This window comes from Brassica napus, chromosome C3 (genome assembly GCF_020379485.1).
Source record: "Brassica napus cultivar Da-Ae chromosome C3, Da-Ae, whole genome shotgun sequence".
NCBI lineage: Eukaryota > Viridiplantae > Streptophyta > Magnoliopsida > Brassicales > Brassicaceae > Brassica > Brassica napus.
Genome location: NC_063446.1, coordinates 31,101,671 through 31,126,217, shown reverse-complemented (window position 1 = coordinate 31,126,217; position 24,547 = coordinate 31,101,671). Strand labels below are relative to the sequence as shown.

The window sequence follows — 24,547 nt, the reverse complement described above, 5'->3', positions numbered from 1 at the left end:
TCGGCGTGGAAAATTCAAAAAGCTATGGATCCATCTTATTACATGATATCAAAAATTGCCAAAAATGCTCCTAGAGAATGATCATACGTTCTATCAAATAATATATGTACTGGTTTTGGATTTAGTTTGGCTTTGAGCAGAGATTTATAACTTCATAATCATATGTTCTATCAAATTATGTATGCCTTGGTTTTGAATTTGGTTTGGCTTTGAGCAGATACTCATGCTAAGTACTGATCCAGACCTTAAATTCGAACGAGAACCGGAATCCGAACGAAAAAGAAGAACCCAACTAAACCACCAAACCTTAATAACGACGCTTCAAGAGAAGCTAATTAACGGATGGGTAAACAAGCCACAAAAGAGCTGAAACCTGGCGCTCATCTCACAACACCCCACGCTACGAGTCATCATTATAAATCTTTGAGGAGAGATTTTGGAAGTGTGTAAGAAAATTCAATACAGTTTTGACCTCACATTCGAACAAGAACCGGAATCCAAATTTGGTATAACAAAAACAAACCGAAGTAAACCGTTTTTAAGTGTATAGAACCAACCCAAAGAGTACAGTCTCCACCACCAAAAGTAGATATAACTTCCCGCCAGGACCGAATGTCCAGGGCATGTCTGGTTCAATCCGACATCGAACCACTCATGAATCTCTCCAATCTTCCAACTCCACACCCCTCGCTCCCCGTAAACCTAATCCCCAAACTTCCAATTCGTCATCTAACAGCTCCAATCATCGGCCGAAGCTTCGCAATCCCTAAGCTTCTGCTTCATGGGACTCCGGCCGCGAAAAGGGTTAGAGCCACAGTCGACGGAGACGGAGGAAAAACCGGAAATTGGGTGAACCGGTTACCGATTCCGGGACTCGGAGCCGAGAATGTGTTCAGATTGATTTCGAGCGCGACGGGAAGTCCAATCGGTCAGTTCATATCGTCCCCTGTGACGTTCTTGCACTCGGTGGATCCTAGAATCAAACTGGTGATTAAAATTCTTGATTTTTGGTCAAATTTTCAATCTTTTCTTCTTAATTTTATCAAGTTTGATTAGATTCTGATGAAGAAATGCGTTTATAGTAGCACTCTGAATCTTTTCATGAAGTGAGCTCGCGTTTACTTCTTACAACGATGATGCTAATTGCGGTTTTATTTATTGGTTTTTGAGGCTCTAGCAACTAGCTATGGTTTGTTTCAGATCCATTCATAGTTTAATGTTTGTTATTAGAGTTCTTGTTTGTTGGATTACGAGGACTGTTGTGTTGTTTACAGTAGTTTAATACAATCTATGTATGTTTACTATGGTATTTTCAAATGTTCAGGTATGGCTATTAACTCTAGTAGTTCTTCCAGCAAGAGCAAATATCGTTGTGCGTTTGGGACTTGTTGTATGTACAGCTCTTTTGTCAATCTCTGTTCTCCCAAGACAAGTTTGGATGGTGAGTTCTCTTTTTCTCTCTGTTTCTTTCTGATTCTTTGCGGCTTTTGATGACTAGAATGTTACTGTTCTTGAGTTTGCTATCTTGTGATCTATCTGAGTTTCTTAACTTTTCTTCATGTATAGGATCAATTGGCGAGAGTTTCACTCCTTTCGGGCATCCTCTTCATAACCTTGGGTCTAGGCTCAGATGGTGCACCCCCAATGCTCCAATCAAGAACCCCACCATCTTCACTCACAGGCTTGCCTGATCTTCCCATGTCTTTGACCGGTTATTCATACATGTTGCTCAAGCTCGGACCTTTACAGTTCACTAGGAAAGGCTTATCTGTTGGAAGCACAGCTGCATGCTTAACCTTCATCGCAAGTCTTCGGTTCTCTACTTCTAACGTTTTCCCCTAGATCACCTTATGAGGAAACGTTTGTTTTTTATTGTCACAGATCTTCCAAAGTGCTAGCATCTGCCTTGCAACCACAACACCGGAGCAACTTGCGCTAGCTATGCGTTGGTTCTTGTTCCCGTTGACATATATAGGTGTCCCTGTTGGTGAAATCATCCTCACGCTTCTGCTTTCACTTAGATTCATTAATTTGGTTTTTGATGAGGTGAATACTTTTTCAACTTTTTGTTCTTTTTATACACATACATCTCCTGGCTAAGCTTCACATTCCTTTAACCACATTAACGTTTGTTGTTACATTAAAGGTCCGAAGTGTTGCGCTTGGAATTGTATCTCGAAGAGTAGACTGGAAGCAGCTTACTGTTCTTGAGACACTTGATAGTAAGAATCCAAGTTTCTTCTATCTCTTTTTTTTTTTAATCTGAAACTCATCTTACAAGTGACTTCTTTTTGTAGTTTTTGCTTCTTTCATACGCCGGATCTTCAAGAATATATTCCGCCATGCCGAGCAAATATCTCAGGTGAACATCATTAGGCTTCTGTTAGCTATTTACATTGATAATCTTTGTCTGAAGCTCAAATATGAACTCTCTGTTTATGTGTAGGCTATGATTGTTAGAGGCTTTAGAGGAGAGAGCAGTAGCCACAAGATCTACTTCTTCTCAGGCTCATCAAATAAGTTTGCAGATTTTGCGTCAGTTTTGGGTTTAATAGGTGTAATCTCAACCGCACTCTTGTCCGAATACTTCTTTGTATAAATATTTTCACTGATTTTTTCGGTTTAATATATTTTTTAAAGAACATTAAACATATAAGACTTTCTTCATATCTTGAGATAAATCAACAATTACAGGGAAAGATCAAGACTCGTTCATGCGACATGAATTGCTCATCTTAAGCCAATGTAGAAAGTTAGTGTTTCTTTTACCTTGGAAGAGAAGAGACCTCTGGTTTCAAAATTAGGGATATCTTAGGTCTTTTGTTGTACTTATGATTAAAAATAAAAATTCCCTTAAATAGCCTTTTTTTTAGTTTATTTTCACAAAAAATAGACTTCCGATGAGGAAAATGACCGAAAGAGATTTTATTGATCGGTACATATGCGTTTATACCCTTAGGGTTAACCCCTGTTCGGGAACGCGCTAGTCGGGCGGTCGGGCTGGGCCTAGCGCCTAAAAAAAATCGGAAACTAATCGGAAATTATGTGGGGCGGAATTTTTAGATTGTTTACTATGTTATAAAACATGTTAATCTTTAATTGTGTATAACATTAATTCATTTTCATGTTTAAGATTGTATAAAACACACAAATAGAATATATAAACTTAATATAGTGTAATTTTCACCAAAATTATGAATATAAATAATATTTATAAAATTTTAGATCAAATAAATAAATAAAAATATTATTAAAAATAAAATAAAAATAATAAAATAATTAAAAAAATAGATTAGGCGGCTAGGTGGTCATTTAGGCGGTCTAGGCAGAGAAAATCGGATATCCGATTTTTTAAACCGATTTGACATAGATCGGGGTGGAAGAGTGACGCGTAGCACCCAGGCGGCCGATTTTTAGAACAGAGCGGTTTACTAATCTAAGACTTAGGGTTTAGAATTAAGGAGTTGGGTTTTGAGAATGAGTTCAGATTTTTAAAAATAAAAAATAAATATTAAAATTTTCAAAATATTATTACATTTTACCAAAAAAAAAATATTGATTACAGATCAGCTTAATAAGGAACCTCTATATAAGTTCATGTTTCAATGGTCTCGTCATGTTTTAAGATAATTCATTCTCATCGTCTCCTTCTCCCTTGCTTCTTACAAGTTTTGAATTGTAATATGCTTTTCTGGTTGTGTAATATTGTTATTACGAGTAGCTCCAGAAAAACAAAGTAAAAAAACTTATTGTTTATAGAAAATTTATCAATCGTGATTAAGGTTTTACGTGGAAAAATCAATCAATAAATGCGAAACAAATTGGAAAATGTGTTGGTCCCAGGGTTGGTAACTTGTTTGAAAAAAGTCAACTAATATCTTGTTTGAACATAATTTTTAATCACAAAATCTGATGATACGTATAAAACATATACATTAATACACAGTTTAAAGTAAACCCACAGTTCCATGAAAGTCACCTGGTTGTATAAAATATAATATATTTTTGGCAGTTTTCTGTTTAACCTACTTGAGAGAATTTTGTGGAGAAGGTTGATGAACTGGTGAGGTTTTGGTTTCTTGCTGCTCTTTTCTTGTAGCAGGTTTTGACATTTTTTAGATGTCAGACGCTCAACAGAATTGAGTGAATTATCTATTCTCCACCAAACCTGTAGCAGTTGAGCTCATCCCTTCTCCTCATAAACACTTTACAATCTCATCTCTTCATTGATCATATATGATATAGTCTTACTGTTAATGAAAAGTTTGTGTGACTGTCTTTTGTTAAGAAATTTCTAAAAAAGGTTTAAGAGACTACATGTTGTGTGTGTTTAGAAGAAAGCTTAGTTTCCTTTTCTCAAGACTTAGATGGGTCATCAAGAAACGGGTGAGGGCTAGAGTTATTGTCAGGAGGTTAAGGAGAGCTCGAAGAACAGAGAGCCTTGAAACAGAAGTGTCTTCGATCCATCTGAGATCAAACTCCAGAAGACATATCCGTGTTGCAACGTTCAACGTGGCAATGTTCTCACTTGCACCCGTCGTGCAAAACATGGAGGAAACAACTTTGCTTGATCATGTAGATGACAACAACATTATAAGCCCATCTCCAAAAGGGATTCTGAAGCAGTCTCCGTTACATTCTTCTGCAATCAAGAAACCAAGGGTTTGTATTAACCTCCCAGACAACGAGATATCCTTAGCACAGAGCTACAGCTTTCTAAGCGTGGGGGAGGGAGAGGAAGATGATAACGAGGGGAAGGAAAACAGAGGAAGTAACTCGATGAGATCACCTGTGTGTCTTCCTTCTTGTTGGTGGGATCAAGAAAGCTTTAACGGATACAACAGTAGAAGAAGCATAGCTGAGTTGCTAGGAGATTTGGATGCAGACATATTGGCTTTGCAAGATGTAAAAGCAGAGGAAGAGAAGCGTATGGAGCCATTATCGGATTTGGCTTCTGCTATAGGTATGAAGTATGTGTTTGCTGAAAGCTGGGCGCCTGAGTATGGCAATGCTATACTGTCCAAATGGCCCATCAAGAAATGGAGAGTCCAAAGAATAGCTGATGCAGATGATTTCAGGTGATAGCAAACTTTGAAGTCTTTAACTTATATATATATGACTTATTTTTGGGTTCGAATGAAACAAAATATTGTCAAATTAATACTATCTTTTTAAAATTAAAAGGTAAGAAGAAATAAATAAAAAATAGTACTAGTTATAAAAAAAAAAAAATTAACGTAGTCAGCAAAACATTAAATACTAAATTCTAATCCCTAAATCCTAAACCCTAAACTATTGGATCAACCCTAAACTCTAGGATAAATCTTAAACTCTAAATCAAAATCACTAAACACTAAAACACTCAAGGGTTTAGGGTTTAGGATTTAGGGTTTAGAGTTTTAGGGTTTAGTGTTTTTATTTAGAGTTTAGGATTTATCCAAGGGTTTAGGGTTTACCCAAGAGTTTAGAGTTTACCCAAGGGTTTAGGGTTTACCCAAGGGTTTAGGGATTACGATTTAGGGTTTAGTGTTTTGCTGACGACGTTAAAAAAAACAAAATTTAATTCTTTTTTCTGTAACTACTATTTTTTTTTTACTTTTTTATTTTAAAAACATAATATAACTTGCCAATATTTTGTTTCCTTTTTTAAAAGATATCGAATTTGAAATAATGAAATCTTATTGGTTGGTGAACTGGGTAAACCTTTAGGTTCACCCTAGGGGGTGAACCCAAGAATAACTAAGGCGAGATCCAAACCATTTTAAATTAATCTATATTATTAAAAGAAAAGTATCCATTAAAAAATACCCCTAAGTTTTCTAACTTATTTACACTTTCATGTCACTGAGAATTAAATTAAACTACCAATTTTAATGCTTGTGTTTTCCAGTTAAATTAATGAGTTTTCCTTAATCAAATTTAAATTTAATGTCATTAAATGAACTTACCTATTTTCATGCTTGTCTTTTCAAGTTAAATTAATGAGTTTTCCTTAATGAAATTTAAACTTAATGTCATTAAATGAACCTAAAAATACATCATATTTAACGTAGCTTATTACGGACGAGTACGGCCCAATAATGAACTTGAATTTTATTTTTACGAAAACGTGAATCACTTGACTTATGTAATATTTAAAATATATTAACTACAATATAACAAATGCATATAACCTACATATACTTTAGTTTGAAATGATCATGCTCAAGTTTTATATAGTCAACTTACATCATGCATCGATCGATGTACAATAGTCAAACCACCTATAGTTTTCATTTTTTTTATAGGAAGAATCAACCAACCAATCATCCCACTGATTTTCTAAGCTTTATTAAAAAACAAATCAATAAATACAAACTCAAAATCCAATATCTTCTATTAATCAAAACATAATATCTTCAAAGTCGTATCTTTAATGTACCTATTAAATATAGAAATTGTAACCATAATTACACTAATTATAAGAATAGATTTGATTCTAACCAATTGATCTATTACTTCGGTAATTGATTTGCTTGCAGAAGAGGAAACAATAAATTTAAAATTTATAAGAATATAAAGATATAGAGTTTCCAACCAATTGCCTATATTTGCGTATGATTTTCGCATAATAAGCTTCAAATTGAACATTGAAAAAGATAGAGAGATTTTTTTTAATCTTTTACCGACACAGAACTTAAACAAAACGAAGAGTTAAAGGTAATTTTTTTTTTGTTACACTTCCCGGAAAAAAACGGTTACAACATGGACTTTCATAATATGGCCTTTTAACATATTAATGTTATGGACATTTAATAATTATCTTGACGAAAAACAAAGACTATAAATAATTTATTATTAACAAAAGTATGAAATTATTTACAATTTCATGACTAATTCATCACCCTTTTTTATATGTTAATTTTTCATAGAAGTTTAAAAATCATTTTATTTTCTTTAAACATATAACTAATTTATAATCTTTTATGCCATACTAAGTCATGATATAATATTTCTTCATATTTTACATTAATAACCATTGTTTTTATATATCGTCTACAATTCTCTAATTACGTCTATTTATTCAATTTTGTATATGATATCGAATATTCATCATAAATAGATGGTTTAAGATGCCAAAAAAGTTATTTACTTGGTGAATATAATACGTCAAATATTACAAATACATCATTTAGTTAAATAAATAACCATAAACCAAAAATTCATACCTGCGCAGGATCTAGTTCTGCTTAAGAGAGCAAACTCATAACGGAAATTGAACCCATGACCCATTAGATTATTACTAGGTAATCCAAGAGTTTTAACCACTAGAAAATATATTTTAACCATGGTTATAGCCTTATAGGAGACATAGAATATGCAAATATTTTTGTTTCTTGTTCTCAAAACACATTGTTTTGTTTCTTGTGGTCAATAGTTTTTTTGTGTGTGTGCAGGAATGTGTTGAAGGTGACTATAGAGGTCCCATGGGCTGGAGAAGTAAACGTGTATTGTACTCAACTTGACCATCTAGATGAGAACTGGAGGATGAAGCAGATCGATGCAATTACTCGAGGAGACGAATCTCCACACATCTTGTTGGGAGGCTTGAATTCTCTTGATGGCTCTGATTATTCCACAGAAAGATGGAACCACATTGTAAAGGTAAAATTAATTTGTCAGATATCATATATATATGGTCTTAGATTAGTTATAAGTTATTTTTTTTATAAATAACCAAAACAGTATTATGAGGATACTGGAAAGCCAACGCCTAGAGTTGAAGTGATGAGATATCTTAAGGGAAAAGGATACTCGGATTCAAAAGAATCGGCTGGAGAATGCGAGCCTGTAGTCATTATTGCGAAAGGCCAAAGTTAATTCTTGTCCTGTTTCTCTTAAATTTTAAAGTTTTATGGTTTTATTTATTGTACTTAAACTCTTGAAATGATGCAGATGTACAAGGAACATGCAAGTATGGGACACGAGTCGACTACATTCTGGCGTCTCCAGAGTCACCTTACGAGTTTGTTCCAGGCTCGTATTCAGTGGTTTCTTCCAAAGGTACTTCTGATCACCATATAGTCAAAGTCGACTTAGTTATAACCAAATTCCGGCCTAGTGGTAGCTTCAAGCATTCTCGCAAGAAAGCAAAGCAGAAGATCATCCGGATGAAAGCTAATTTGATGTCGTAAGATACATGTACTTATGTAAATAAGGAAATATTATGTCTTCATAAAGTTTGGCTAATGAACTAATATAGAGATAAATCAATGAAGGAACTCTTGTTTATATGGTAATGTTTTATTCTAAGATGCTAATATGCTATACTACATTCTGTGGTTAGAAAGAAATAAAACCGTCTGCTGTATTTTCTACAACAAATCTTTACAAAGACCACACCCATTTAGAAACAACATAACTTTTTTGAAATAAAAAGAGCCAGTGTTGGTTTATGGCCATATACAAATTTTTTGAAAGATATTTCAGTTATTTGTAGGGTGTCTATCTTTTTTTGACAACATATAACTGAAAGAGAAAAATAATTGAGATTTGTTAAATGATGTTAGTTATATTGCTAGAATAAGATCTATATGAATTGTTGTTGATGGGAGACTGAGCAGACTTCGTGGTACTGTTTATCTTGGTATTTTTCTGTAGTTACAAAAGTGTTGAAATACTATATGAATTTTTAAGAAATTCCATATGTACTGATTTAAAAAAAAAATATTAGAAAGATTATAACATGCAAAAAAATCTAAATATACTATAACAACTAAAATTTTCATATTTCATATTTGATTTTTTCACTAATTTGGCCATTACGAGTCATATTTAAAACTAAATATCTTGGAAGATTTAGAAAGTACTAAAAATGAAAATCTTTTCAGTCTTTTTTTAGCTGGCTTTCAAATATTTTCAGTTTTTCATATTAAAAATTCAACTTAATTGAACCAAGTTCCTTGTATGTTACTCAATCCATGTTAAGTTGGAATCATATCATATACTTTCGGATGATCCCTAACTAGTTTGTGGCCCATGCTTTGCATAGACAAAGTAATATTTAATGATATTTTAATTTAAACTCGATGCCAAATTTTTTTTTTAACTAAATTCTGACTTGTGTTTTATATTTTTTGTTTGACATTTTTCATTGCAAAGACTTAATTTTTATATTTTTGAAAAGTTTGTATAATTATACATTTGTGCCATAGCATTAATTTTAATTTTTATTCCTAAATTTCATAATATATTATTTTTCTTAATATTTGCTAATAAAAACTATTATTATTGCTCACATTGTATTAAAACAAAAATATCAAATTATAGTTCCAATTTTCATTATTCCGAAAATATAGATTGATCATATATAATTGAAGGTCAATTAGCCAATCAATCTTAATGAAAATATATATTTAAAAACAATACGAATTTATAAAACCCTAATAATCAAACCAAATATTACAAATTATTAGATGTTATAAAAATTCGAGGCCCAAGGCCCAGTTTCTAATCATATTTGGACCAAAAAAAACTTGACTTCTCGGGAATTCCTCGTATTGCACCTCTTTTAAAGTGTTACAGAAAAAAAAAACTCATTTGACCTTTGTATATACAGATAGAATGTGGCAACGACTTTTGTATATATAAAGAGGAGGTGGTATCAATATTAAAGTAGATACAGTCATTAAAAAATCAGATTTTTAAAAAAGTAGGTCTAATGGCACAAAGAAGTAATATTACATGAAAAATTGAGGATAAATAATAGGAATGGTCATAAATTAATAATATTGATGTGAGTTAGACAAAAATATTTGGATGACTGAATCAAATTTTGATTTCTTTTCGACCCTCTCCAACAAAAGAAAAAACAAAGAGTGAAATGAAGTAAATATAAAAAATCCATATATCAAAAAGTGCTTGAAGTAGATTAAAATAAGAGAGAAAGAACCGTGAGAAACTTGGTTTGAGATTTAATGTTTTGATATCAGCCTAATAGTTCTCTGTTTTTTTAGCAAAAAGAAAAAAAACTTGTGTTCTGTCTACAAATTACGGAAAAAAACAATTAATATAAATATGCAATCACAATTCAATAGAGTAGTATAATAAACAATTCTTATCTTAGAGCAAAAACACAAGAGAAATTGTCACAATTACTATAGTACGTTTTTCATGTTTACACTAATCATTTTTATTTTCAGTTTTAATGAAAATTAAAAGACATTTATACCCCTAGAGTTAACTAATCTGGACTTATGGTTTAGAGTTGAGAGGTGGGGTAAAATTTTTAGAATATGAAATTTAGGATTCTAATAAATATATAAATAAATACTTAAAAAATATATTTTTTAAAAAAAAAATAGTTTCAAACATAATTTTCGAGTTTCAAAAAGAAAGTTTGAAAAGAAAATTTCAAAAAAAAAAAATTCGAAAACATAAATTTTATTTTTTTATTTATTTAAATAATAATTTATTATATATATAGAGAACAAAGGTATAAAAGTAATTTGCTACTTAATAAAAAAATGTATTTTTGAAAATATTTTTCTGGTGGTGGTAAAAATGAAAAGTGTTACCATAAAAGTGATAAATATGAAATTTCTCCGAAGACAAACATCTTTTCCAATTAATCTTGGTATCACTATGAAATAAACACTATCATCTATCGAACAATCCCAGAAAAACATTATGGACATCTTTAGTGGTTTGCTTAGACAGTATAAAAGTAACTTGATTTTTGTTGAAGATTTTCAAAAGTATTTAATCAAAAATATATATTTTCAAAATGTAAAAAAGTGATAAATAAAACGATTGTTTAGACTTTAGATAGTAGGAAAGTAGGAAATAGAACCTGTAATAGAAGTCGTGGAATAAGATTTAGTCATGATAACCTCTTTTAAAACACTTGCCTTTTAGAAAATAACTAGTATTACTGCACGTAGGCCTGGAACTTTTATCCGAGATCCGATCCGGATCCGATCCGAATATCCGGAGAGGCCAAATCCGGATCCGTAGAGTAAAATGTTAGATCCGTCAAAACCGAATCTGGATCCGGATATCTTGATTTTTTAGTCTAGATATCCGGATCCGTAAATTTTATTAATAATTATTTCAAAAATAGTAATATCTATATATAAAAACTAATTTTATTTAATAAATTTTCATTTTTATAATACTATATATAAATTTTATGTAAATTTTGTAATATTATACATAGAAATAATTAAAAACATTATATATCTTTTTTATTTTTAAATTATTGTTAATATTTTATATATATTAATGTTATTTTTTATTTATTTTAAGGATCCAAATTCGGATCCGGATATCCACCGGATATTATAATTTTTAGAAGGATATACGACATCCGGATATCCGCGAACCCCTGATCCGGATAAGAATAATAAAATTCCGGATCCTCCGTATAAGGATCCGGATCCGGATATCTTAAAATTTCTCGGATATCCGATCCGTCCCAGGCCTACGGCGAACGGATCAGTTTCAAGGGCGAATCTAGGATCAAATATAATTGGGGAGGGGGGGAGGGGGAGAGGGGGCACACACATTTTTCCACTGCATATTTTTTGAGTTGGGGGCACTTGTACAAACATTAAACTAATTGTTAAGAAAATATAAAAAGTAGATGGAGCACGTGCCCCCGTAGGTCCGTCCTTCTTTCCTTCCGCTGCTGGTCAGTTTCATGGTCTTCTAAATATATGATCTTAAAATTGTAATGACTACCAAAATATTTTTAATAAATTAGTACTTTTTCAGAAATTTAATAAATTATTGCTTTAGACACATGCTTTATAAATCTAAAATACATTGACACATAAACTTAGACGTAGCTCCATTCGAATAGCAGTTGGAAACACTAAAATCTTTTTTGTGATTTTTGAGAAATGTATACATCATACGTGTTTGAAAGACACTTTCATATTTGAAATATGTATCCGGAAAAAAACTTCATTGGTAGATTAGTAAAGTTAACATATTGTACAATAATATTACGTAAATACTAAGTATATAAATTGGAATTTGCTCTTCCGATGGAGCTTCACATATGTATTAACAGAAACTACTCACCCTCTCCTTTTATAATTCCCTTTAAATTGTTGAGTTTTAACATTCAAACAACAATTATTTTCTATATTTGTTTCCTTTCTATTGCTGAGTTTTATCTATTTAAACATATTTTAGATATTAGAATTTTAAATATAAATGTGTTTAATTTTTTTCCAAGAAAATTTGAGAATAGCTTTTTATGTTGAAAATAACTTCAAGCTTCTGATATTGAACAAAGCTTTGATTTTCTACCATTTATATTATGATAAACCGTCTACTTGAATCATACAGATAGAATCACCGAAACTGTTTACAAATAATGAGAATCAAAGAAGAAGAAGAAGAAGAAAGAGAAGAAGCAAATATAGAAAACAATTGTTGTTTGAATGTAAGCTTTGATTTTCTACCATTTATATTATGATAAACCGTCTACTTGAATCATACAGATAGAATCACCGAAACTGTTTACAAATAATGAGAATCAAAGAAGAAGAAGAAGAAGAAAGAGAAGAAGCAAATATAGAAAACAATTGTTGTTTGAATGTTATATAATAGAAAAAAATTGACAATGGGAGTTAATAAATTAATTTTAGAACGTGATGGTTGTAGTTTGAAAAAATATAGAAATCTGAATTTTTGCAGCTATAAAAATATTTGAAATAGAAGATCGTTGTTTTTTGTCGACAGTATAATTTTGATTTTTTTTTGTTTTTAATGAAATGATGTCAAAATCTGTTTGGCTAGGCGACTTACGCTTTAGTATATAAGAGATACATAAAATTTTGGGAGAAAAAATAAATGACACATTCATAAAATTGTCAATTGGCTTATATTCTATAGTATAAAAGATTATATACAAAAACCATGTCTCATGCTTAACCCATCTTTGGGCTATTGCAATAAATTATATCATCCCCAAATAATGTACTATTAATAAATAATCAAATAATGACAGGAGAGGAAAGTTAGCTTTATGATTTGAATGGGACGACACGAGAAAGACACATGCAGAAGAATTACATTTAAACACACATTTGGTTTTCCCTGTTTTTTAAACTGCGTTTAGCAGGAATTTTATATGCAGTTTAATATTTTTATCATTTTCTAAAAAGTAAATAAATTTGACGTAGATCTCACCAACTATATATTTAGTGTTATTCGTCCATTTTTTTATTTTCTTAGCCACTAAATAATTTTGTTACAAATTTTTAAGTGAAAATTACTCAGAATAACTCTATTTTTTTTGTTAATTACTAATCTAACTCTACATCATTGACACAGGTTAATATAGGTGGCTAAAGACCAAATAACCTTAATTGTTCTTCTTTATTACAATACTAGGTGGATGTCTGCGATTTCGCGGGTTTGAATGTTTTGTAACAATATATTTATTATAATTTTTCAAATTAAAATATGTTTTTATCATTATGTGTTTTTTGTTAAATATTTTTCTAAGAATGATTGTTTTCTAAAAAGGATAAATATGCCTATTTTAAATACTTTTTGATATTTTTATTGATAGTTGTACTAAAATTAGTTATATATAATATTCATGATTCAGTTTTTAATAAAATTACTTAAATTTTGAAAGTATATAATACTGAAACTTTTGAAATATTTTATATAGTTTAGAAATACTTGATTCCTAACAATTATTTTATGAAGCATTATATATAATATATAAATCACATATTTAATTACCATAAATTATTTTGTGCAATATATTTAGATCGTTTGGATAATGATAAAACTGATTCTAGAACTTATTTTCTTACTCATAAAATAAAAATAATTGAAAGTCATTGACAGATCAAATTATAATATTATTTTTCAAACTCTCTATATGATCGATACCTAACAAAAAATAATAATTAAGTGATTTCTCATTTAATATAAAATGAAATTTCGAAATAGATTTAATAAATTAATTTATAAGCTTGTATAAATGACTTAAAACATCTTATCATAATTTAAAACATATGATGAGCTAAGATAAATAATTTTATAAATGTATTTATAATTTTTATAAATGATTTATAAAGCTTGTATGAATTTTATTAGACATTAATAGTTATTATAATACTTTATATACAAATATAAGGCTTTATATAAGAATATAAAATTAATATATCAATTTTATTAAAAAAAATTGTTTATTATTTTATGTAGTTTACAAATATATAAAAATTGATCAAACATTATTATTCTTTTTATATTTTCAACAAATAGTTACCATAAATAATTATTTGTAATATTAGATAGATTTTTGGCAAGTGATATTAACTGTTTATAGACTTATTTGTTTTCTATTAAATTTAAATAAAAATAAATTAAAATTAAAATTTATCGACCAATCAATTTATAACAATTTTTTAAGATTTCATAAATGATCTACACAAAAAAAAAAATCTCTTAAGTGACTTCTCAATTAATATATAGTAGAATAGTAGGATGAGAGTTTAAAATAAATTTTATAAATTAATTTATAAGCTCTCATAGATGACATACAAACTCTCATTATAATTTAAAATATACAATAAGCCAAGATAAATAATTTGATAAAAAAATTAATAGATGATTTATAAAGCATGTAATATGAACTTTAGAAGATGTTCATAGTTATTATGATAATTTATATAACATATAATGTTTTTAAATAAGAATATAAAATCATTATATTGATTTATGTAAACTGTTTGTCGTTTAATATTTTATTATTTTAAAATATAAAAAATTGATCTATATTAAATAATATCGACCAATCAATTTATAACAATTTTTTAGGATTTCATATATGATCGACACATAAGAAAAAGTCTCTTAAGTCACTTCTCAGTTAATATATAGTAGGATAGTAAAATAAAATTTTAAAATAAATTTTATAAATTAATTTATAAGCTCTCATAGATGACATACAAACTCTCATAATAATTTAAAATATACAATTACCAAGATAAATAATTTGATAAAAAAATTAATAGATGATTTATAAAGCATGTAATATGAACTTTAGAAGATGTTGATAGTTATTATGATAATTTACACAAAATATAATGCTTCTAAATAAAAATATAAAATCATTATATTAATATGTATAAACAGTTTTTCGCTTATTATTTATATATTTTATAAATGTAGAAAATGATCAATTTATTTATATTTCTATAACTTAAACAATTAGTTACCATAAATCATTATTTGTAATATTATGTAAATATTTGACAAGTGATATTAATTGGTTATAGACTTACATTTTTTAGATCTAAATAAAATAAATAAAAATTAAAAATCATCGACCAATCAAATTATAACAATTTTGTAAGAATTCACCTATGATAGACACGTAATCAAAAGTCACTAGGAACAACAGTAAGAACAACACATCACCTGCAAATTTGAATAGAGACTTCTTAATAACCATAAGAACATGCACACATCAAGCTCAACAAAAAACAAACGTACCTCACTTTAACTGAAGCAAACGTAGTTTTTACTAAGTTGGGTTTGGTTTAATTAAATAAATTTGGTTTACATGCTTTTGGTTCAAATTATGGTTGGTTTGAAACGTTTTGGTTTAAATCAAGTTAAATTACTGGTATATGAAATAATTTCAGAATTAAAGGGTTTAATCTGGTTTGGAATAACTCAGTTAAGGGGAATTAAAAAAAATCTGTGGCCAAATCATAAATAAATCTGTGGCTTAAGTTTAAACAAATCTGTCAAACTATAACAAATCTGTGGTCAAATAATAAATAAATCTATCAAATTCTAACTAAATCTGTCAAATTCTAATAAACTTGTGGTCAAAGAATAAATAAATCTATCAAATCCTAATTAAGTCTGTCAAAATTAAGTAAATTTGTGGCTAAAGAATAATAAATCAATCAAATTGAAATTAAATCTGTAAAAAACAAGTAAATTTTTGGCTATAAAAAAAATAAATCTATCAAATCCTACGTAAATATGTTCAAATTAAGTAAATCTGTGGCCAAATAAATTAAATCTGTCAATATTTAATAAATCTATGGCCAAACGACAAATCTGAAGAAATTTTATTAAGTCTATAGATTTTTAAATAAATCCGTGGCTAAAAAAGAATATATTTAAGTCTATGACTATATAGAATGTGGACAAAATAAGTCTGTGGATGGTAAAATCGTAAATATTCTGAAAATTCAGTAACGACATTTTCGTAATTATTATTTTTGTTAACAAAAGAAATAAGGGTAATTTAGGTATGAAAAACAAACTAATAATTAAAATAAAATTAGAGTTAAACTAGTAATTAATTGATAAATAAGAGTCAAACTAGTTTTTTTCCCTTAAATTAATTCTAAAATATATTTAGTTTTCTCCTATAAATACCATATTTTCATTTTATTTTACTCACAAAATAATATTAGTTATATATTTTTTTATTTTTGACATATATTTTTTATATTTATTATTATATTTATATTCTGTGTGTTTTTAATTATAATATATATTACGTAAATATATAGTATTATAGTTTTTCGATGAAATATAGTATTATAGTTTAAATATGTATAATAAAGGAAAAAGATGGTGGTACATGGTTTTTTTAGTGCAATATTTATTGATATTTATGTATTTTTGCATACTATGTGTTTTAATTTTTAGTTGTAATTTTATTATATAGATATAATCTATTCTTTGACCGAAAAGAAAGATATAATCTAATATATTCTATTTAACCTGTTTTTTTATTCAAAACTGTAATAATTATTTAATATTTTTGATATGTATTGTTTTCACATGATCAAATTGACGTGCACAAATTAAATTGCTTTTACTATATAGTGATTTCAAAAACTTTCTCTCTCTTGTTTCTGTTCTCACTCTCTGAATCTTTCACGGAGAGATGAAGGGATGAAGGATTTTTTGGTTTGTAAAATATTTCGATCATCTTGATCGAATCTTTAGTTCCGATTATCGGATTTTGTTCTTCGCTTTGGCGATTTATGTTTTCCTTTAGAGGAATCTTTGTTTCGCTTGGCGATTTTTTGGTGTGGATTTTCAATTTCAGTTAACGGGTTTTGGATTTTCATATCTTGTTTTGATTGAGATTGAAAATTAAATTTCGGATCTAATCCGGTTTCTTAGGGTGTAACTGGATTAGCATTTTTTGGAATAAATTTTTTTGGAATAGCCTATTCCTCTAGATTCCAAATTTTATGTACCAGTTATATAGAATAGAAAATAAATTGCATTCTATAAATTATTTTGGAATAAGTGGAAACATATGAAATCTAGTTATAATACATTCATGATATATATTGTACGTGAATAAGATGGAATCATTGGAATGGAGCACAATTAAATTTTAAAAAATTACTTTAATTGATTTAGAAAATAGCTAACTTATTTAAGCAGTGAAATAGTAGAATTGTTAATATTTTAAAATTTAAAATTATGGTAGATTTTTATTATTTGTCGCTAATTCAACAAAGTTATAGCAACATCTTCTTCCCTATTCAAGCATTTTTACGTTTGATTATCTTTTTTTTTTGAAACACACGTTTGATTATCAAACCAACAAATGAAAAGTTGCTTCTCTTCTAGCATTCTATCTCATTCATCATTGTTATATTATATATTAATTTTGTATTTTTGATAAATGAATGAAACACTTCCTCCAAACTTATTTATCTATTCTTTCTTGATGAATTATGATTTATACCCACAGAATTATCTTGTTCTTCTATTGTTGGTTAATTTTGAGATTATTTTAGCATTCGTTTTGATTCACTCTAGTCCAGAAAATTATGGTAATTAAGTTAAGTAGTGCATTTGTATGTTCGATACATTTTATTAGTATGTTGAAAATATTCTTACTAATTTGATTTAAATTATAGTTACTTTCATTCCAAGCTATTCCTCTAAAAGGTTACCATTTACTTCACCAAAATGTTATCCTGCGATTACTCATTCCATTTTGTTTTGTTCCATAACCTCCTTCATTCCTTTTGCTGTCATTCCATTTTCTTTAATTCCTTTGATTCAGAGTATTCCTAATTTTTGTTACCAAAATCTCGTTTGTTTGTGATGAAATTTCTCTCTCGAAGGTTATGCTTTGATTTGTTTCCCGCAGAAATCAGTCTTCATCGTCTTCAAGCTCGCCGGAAATCGGAAATAGGTGAAGCTTTCTTTAAGGAAAGGATGAGAAGAACGATGGATTAATCTCGATCACTTCAAAGGTGATTCAGGAAAGGGTGGCATCACTGAACGGTACAACAAAGGATCTACTTTTGGTCTGAACGAGCAATTCCCGGATTAACATCTGGAGATGGAGGATATTCCAATCTACATGCGACGGCGAAGGGCGGAAGAGGTCTTGGTGAAGGGTACAAATCAGAAGGAGGTTAGACTGAAGGATAAGAGACGAAGTCCGACGAACGTGATGAAGGTTAACAGAGAAAACAGAGCAAATGTTTATCTTTTGATTATAACTTTATTGCTTGAGTGAAAAACGTTCTTTGTTACAATTTTTGATATATATAGAGAAAGCAGAAGGATCTGGATCCTATACAGCTGTGACCTCATCATGTGGCAACGGATAGGAGCAAGTATCGATTGCCCAGCTGTATAGGATGCTTTTCCGTACGTTGTACACAACAACCTTGAGCTTTTGTTTTCATTGTCTATATCTCTTGTTTGTCACGTTGCTGATCACTAGCAGGCTTTGTGTCGGCCTTCTTATACTTCATATGGGCCGCACTAATATCCCCTCGCAAACTCGTGGTGGGTGACAGCACAACACCGGGTTTGGACCTCAAGGAGTAGAAGGCTGCCTGAGGCAGTGACTTTGTAAAGATATCAGCCAGCTGAGAAGATGCAGGAACGTGACGAACTACCAGAGTGCCTTTAGCTAATTGTTCATGAGCGTAATGATAGTGAGTAGCAAAATGTTTGGACTTCTTGTGCAAGACTGGATGTGCTGTGAGGTGAACAGCTGATAGGTTGTCGCAGTTGGCTTCTGCAGGCTTTGTAACCGGGAAGCCAAGCTCCTTTAGGACGTCTGTTATCCAAGATAGCTCGGCTGCAGTATCAGATAAGCATCGGTATTCCGCTTCAGTTGATGAGCGAGATACTGAGTCCTGTTTTGTGGCGGACCATGAGATAAGGTTAGAGCCAAGTATGGTGCAGAAACCTCCAGTTGATCTTCTTGTTTCAGGACACCCAGCCCAGTCACTATCACAGAAAGCTTTTAAGCTTGTGTCTGAGTCTGAATAAAAATGTAAACCCATCGTGTGTGTTCCTTTGATGTATCTTAGCACACGCTTGAGCATGTTGAAGTCAGCTAAAGTTGGTTTATGCATCCTTTGACAGACTAGATTGACTGCAAATTGAAGGTCCGGTCTAGTGAGTGTCAGATACTGAAGCTTGCCCACTAGACTTCTGAAGTATGTTGGATCAGTAAAGAGTTCATCTTGATGCGGAACTCTGTCAAGCTGGAGTGGTAAGGGAGATGGCATAGGAGCACAATCAAGCATCCCTGCGGTTTGTAGAAGCTCAGATGCATATTTTTCTTGGTTGAGGAACAGGCCAGTTGGTGTATACCGCACCTGAATGCCAAGAAAGTAACTCAAGGGACCCATATCTTTCATTCTAAACTCTGAGCTGAGATATTGAAGTAGCTTCTTCATGACAGATGTGTCATTACCAGTTAGTACCATATCATCAACATATAGTAATAGGAAGATAGTGGTACCGCCTTGGTGATAGATGAAGAGTGAAGGGTCTTTAACACTGCATTTGAATCCAAAGTTGAGAAGGAATGCACTGAATTTATCAAACCACGCTCTTGGAGCCTGTTTCAGTCCGTAGATAGCTTTGTGGAGAAGTCACACATGATCTGGACGAGCAGCATCTTCAAACCCTGGTGGCTGTCTCATGTAGACTGTCTCAGTGAGATCACCGTGAAGAAACGCATTCTTCACGTCTAGCTGTTTGATGTCCCAACGATTTACAGTTGCCGTGTGTAGAACCATTCTAATCGTTGCTGTCCTTACAACAGGACTATAAGTTTCAAGATAATCAACATCTTCCTCCTGTTCATTACCTCTTGCCACTAGTCTGGAACGAAGCTTCTCAACTGTTCGATCTGTGTTTAGCTTGATATTATGAACCCAACCACAGCCAAGAACATTAGCATTCGAGGGAGGAGGAACAATGCTCCAAGTTCTTGTTTCTTGACATGTGTCGTGGTCATCTACCATAGCTGCGGTCCAACCTGGATGACTCAAAGCTTCAGCTAGATTCTTTGGTTTGGCTACTTCACTCTTCACAGTATGGACATAACGTGGGTTTGTCTTTCTTACTCCAGCCTTTGCCCTTGTTACCATAGTGTGAATATTTTCTTCTTGAGGTTGAACTGAATTTTGAATAGGAGATGGTGGTGGGAGTGGAGGGAAATCATCTTCAACCAACTGAAAACCCGCCGCTGCCTGGCCTTCTTCCTGTGGTATAGTCACTTGTCTCCTACTGCCAGTGATGACTTGATCATCAACTTTGTCAGGTACTGGTTCCTTTTCTTCTTCTTGACTGAGACTCAGACCTTTTAACCATGCAGATAGTAGTGGAGTTGTGGCTTAAGGAAGAATTGACTGATAGACATCAACAAACGGGAATCTTGTTTCATCAAAGAGGACATGACGACTGATTTAGACCCTTCCTGTCGGAGGATGAAGACAGCGATATCCTTTCTGTTTTTCCGTGTAACCCAAGAAAACACACAACAGACTCTTGGGATCGAACTTGTTGTGCGAGTATGGGTGCATATAGGGGTAACACGCGCATCCAAATACACGCAGTGCTGAGTATATAGGTGCTACTCCATTTAGCTTCTCGTATGGACTGCTTGATTTGTCCAAGAGCCGTGTTAGGTAGCAGATTCGACAGGAAATTAGCAGTAAACAACGCTTCAACCCATAATGTCTGAGACACTTTTGCTTCAAACATCATTGACAGTCCTAGTTCCACTAGGTGGTGATTCTTCCTTTCCGCTAATCCGTTCTGTTCTGGCGTGTGAGGACAGGAGAGATAGTGCTTGATTCCACAGTTTGTGAGGTGAGACGTAAATTGATTGTTGACAAACTCACCCCCTCCATCAGTTTGTAGAATTTGTATCTTTCTTTCAAACTGATTTTCCACTAAACATTGAAACGATTTGAAAGTACCAAACACCTCAGACTTGAGTTTAAGCGGATAAAGCCAGCTGAACCTTGAGTAATTGTCAATAAAAATGATGTAATATCTGAAGTCTTGAACTGAAGTTACAGGAGCAAGACCCCATACATCACAATGAATCCTTTCTAAAGGTTTCAATGACTGAAAAACAGAACTGGAAAAAGGAAGTTTGGAGACTTTTCCTAGCTGACAAGACTCACACATAGTCTTAGAGACTTTATTAACTGAAATAGCTTTGATTGAAGATAGATGCTGCAGTATCTGATGGTGAGGATGCCCTAGTCTCTTGTGCCAAATCCCATCACTTGTACTCTGCTGTCTTGATGAGTAGAACGCAAGAAACTGTGGATTCTCAAGCCGATACAGACCTTTACGCTTGCTTCCTTGACTGAGAAGCTGTTGTGTCTGTTTGTCCTTAACAAGTACATTTTGTGAGTCAAATGTGAATTCGCATGGATAATCATCAGTCAACTTGGACACAGTCAAGAGTGATTTGGTTATCTGAGGGCAAACTAAGACATCATTAAGAGGTAAAGTACCTGAGAGTGATGGGAGAGCAATGGAGCCGATGTGGGTAATAGGAAGGAAGTCCCCATTACCAACTATCACTGAATCTGGACCAGAGTACGGCTGAGCAGACTGAAGATGCTGAGTGGAGCTGGTGATGTGATGAGTAGCAGCAGTATCAGGGTACCAGTCGTTTCCAGCGTAGTCTGATTCTTCCATTGATCGCATAACTATGTTTGCTTGAGGGTGTTGGCTTGGTTGAAAGTCTTGATCAAACCTTCTGTAACACTTGTAAGCTGCATGACCAAACTTGCCACATATCTGACACGTAGGACCTGTAGTGTTCTGTTGTTAATCACGACCATTGTTGGGACCGAACTGTTGATAGAAACCCTTTCCTTGCGTAGAGTATCCACGTCCACGTCCTCTGTATCCTCCTTGAGACTGACCGCGGCCACGACCAGAGTAGCCACCACGGTTGGTATAGAACGCCTGATGAGGAGTGACATCAGAGGAGGTAGCGTAGTTCTGAAGCTTGTCATCGAACGAAATAAGCTTGGCCATGACGTCATCGAGAGATGGAGCAGGTAACGAGTCCATGGAGTTTTCAATCACAGCAGTGATGGACTCATATTCGTTTCCCAAACCATTCAACATACCAAATATCTTCTCGCTCTCTGAGATAGCAGTGTCAATAGAGTCAAGTTGGTCGCAAAGTGTCTTGATTTCAGTAAGGTAAACAGACATGGTGCGAGTTCCTTTTGATAAAGTTTGGACCTTTCGTTGGAGAGCTAGCTTTCTTGTAGCGGAAACACGGTTATACTTCTGACCTAGACAGTGCCAGACCTCCTGAGACGTGGTGAGACCGTAGACTATACGGAGAGCGTTCTCCGACAAGGTTCCATAGATCCAAGCCATGATAAGCTGATTTTTTTGAAACCATTGAAGAAAATCGGGATTTGCTGTCTCAGTGGTCTGACCTCCTTGTCGAACAGTGATGGTTTGCGGAGGACGTGGTGTAGCTTCGTTGACGTAACCCAGAAGCATCTGAGATGAGAGGAACTGCTTGAACTGTAGCTTCCAAATGAGTTAGTTGTCATCCTTGAGCTTAAGTGTAACACACTGAGTGATAGTGAGGTTTGTCGCAGAGGTAGGATCTGAATTTGGTTCCATGATCTACTTACTGAGCTCTGATACCTTGAAGGCGTATATGTGTCTCTTCAATAAATTGATGAAAAACATGTGTCTTGTAGAGAGGCGTCTCCGGTGTGCTCCGCATGATACACACGTGTCCTACATATGTGTCTCTTCAATAAATTGATGAAAAACATGTGTCTTGTATATCTGAGTCGGCTTCCATATGGGCTGTAAAATTTTAATTATCTGTATCTCCGTTTAGACTTCGATTGTTGTAATAGCCATTTACCTCTTGTAAGCCCGTTGAACTCATATTTCCTTAATTCTTTTAACGGAAATTCAGTTGACAAAAAAAACTGTTTTTACTATTCAAACTAGGATTTTGGTTACGAGGATAGACCTGAAAGACATTGATTTATAACTCCAATTTTTTTTTAAGTTATATATATATAAGCCTTTAAATTTATAAAAAATTATATAAAGTTTTATTAAATTGTCTACAAAATTCAAGGCTATCCCGATTGGAAGCTTTAGGTCTGTCCTATGAATGAGTGGGTGGGTCCTATGTTTGATTCAGTTGACTGTCCTCGAAATAGAAACGTTTTATAACAAAAATAAATAAATAAAACTTTCAGGCAAAAATCATTAAGAGCATGTTTATCCCTATCACCTCTAATGGGTTTCTAAATGACTTTTTAATTAATAAAAGTAACCTAAAAACTTAAGTTAAGAAACTCCCATTTTGAGTGGTCCAATGGGAGTTTCTTAACTAAGGGTTTTTCAAAAAAATGAAACTTTCTTCAATCCAAATGAGAAGTACTGCACACATAAAAGTCATCAATAGATAGGATCTCTAATACTTGAACCAACAAACCAAACAAAAAGCTAGTCCAAAACTACCTAATTGACTACTAAAAGGTAATGCAAACAAGGATCATCTATGTCGACAACCAAACAATGACATATATACATATATATATATATATATATATTCAATTGTGAAGAAAGGAAAGAAGAGAAAGAACTCTCACTTCTCTAGCCATTGCCATTGTCCCAAATGCGTTGAATGGAAGCATCACCTGAGCCTTGTACAGACCCAATTCCTGTCCAACTAAATCAACAAATGTTAAAGAGTAAGTACACATTTAACTATAAGTTCAGAAGATGAACAACCAGAGCTACCAGTGAGTTGTAGCAAAAGGTTTAAGAATAAACAATACCGTGACAATATCTTGGGCTGTGGCTGACTGTAAAACACATCAAAAATAGCATATTGCCTTTATATCTACTGAAGAGCTCTTCCAAGCGTCTCATATCACCATTGCTTTTAGGCTGTGCCTGACTGTAAAACACATCAAAAGCTGCTTCAATCTGCCAAGCATATAAGAACTCTAGCATTCACATCGCTAATCCCTGAACTGTACAAGTTACTTGTCTAGAGCTTAACCTTATACAGAGAGCGAGATTCTCTTACAGTGAATGATGGGTTCGCAGTAGAAACTTTCACTTCTTCTGCTGGTAAGAGACGAAAAGGTCTTGCATAGCTCTGGTAATCCAAAAGCCCAAAACCTTCATTAGTCTCAGTTGATTAAAGAGTGGAAACAGAACCACAAGTGACATCTTGAACATAAGCCAGACCCTATCACTC

At 32.2% G+C, this 24,547-nt stretch overlaps 2 protein-coding genes across 2 annotated transcripts; both read left to right on the top strand.

Moving 5' to 3' along the window:
• The first annotated feature begins 573 nt into the window (after positions 1–573).
• On the top strand, positions 574–2,651 carry LOC106389379 (protein ABCI12, chloroplastic-like). Its single transcript, XM_013829605.3, has 7 exons — positions 574–987; positions 1,325–1,441; positions 1,567–1,803; positions 1,882–2,046; positions 2,147–2,222; positions 2,298–2,362; positions 2,447–2,651. The coding sequence occupies exons 1-7, from the start codon at positions 613–615 to the stop codon at positions 2,597–2,599; spliced, it is 1,188 nt and encodes a 395-aa protein (XP_013685059.1). The 5' UTR covers positions 574–612; the 3' UTR covers positions 2,600–2,651.
• Positions 2,652–3,932: 1,281 nt separating this feature from the next.
• On the top strand, positions 3,933–8,314 carry LOC106385863. Its single transcript, XM_013825760.3, has 4 exons — positions 3,933–5,078; positions 7,437–7,644; positions 7,726–7,855; positions 7,936–8,314. Exons 1-4 carry the CDS (start codon positions 4,318–4,320, stop codon positions 8,172–8,174), a joined length of 1,338 nt encoding a protein of 445 aa, XP_013681214.1. The 5' UTR covers positions 3,933–4,317; the 3' UTR covers positions 8,175–8,314.
• Positions 8,315–24,547: the final 16,233 nt, after the last annotated feature.

Excerpts from the sequence above, each read along its gene's own strand:
- LOC106385863 (XM_013825760.3), top strand. The coding sequence starts at position 4,318 with ATGTTGTGTGTGTTTAGAAGAAAGCTTAGTTTCCTTTTCTCAAGACTT. Across the intron at positions 5,079-7,436 it reads GCTGATGCAGATGATTTCAG|GAATGTGTTGAAGGTGACTA; the intron begins GTGATAGCAAAC and ends GTGTGTGTGCAG. Across the intron at positions 7,645-7,725 it reads GATGGAACCACATTGTAAAG|TATTATGAGGATACTGGAAA; the intron begins GTAAAATTAATT and ends TAACCAAAACAG.
- LOC106389379 (XM_013829605.3), top strand. The coding sequence starts at position 613 with ATGTCCAGGGCATGTCTGGTTCAATCCGACATCGAACCACTCATGAAT. Across the intron at positions 2,047-2,146 it reads TTAATTTGGTTTTTGATGAG|GTCCGAAGTGTTGCGCTTGG; the intron begins GTGAATACTTTT and ends GTTACATTAAAG. Across the intron at positions 2,363-2,446 it reads ATGCCGAGCAAATATCTCAG|GCTATGATTGTTAGAGGCTT; the intron begins GTGAACATCATT and ends GTTTATGTGTAG.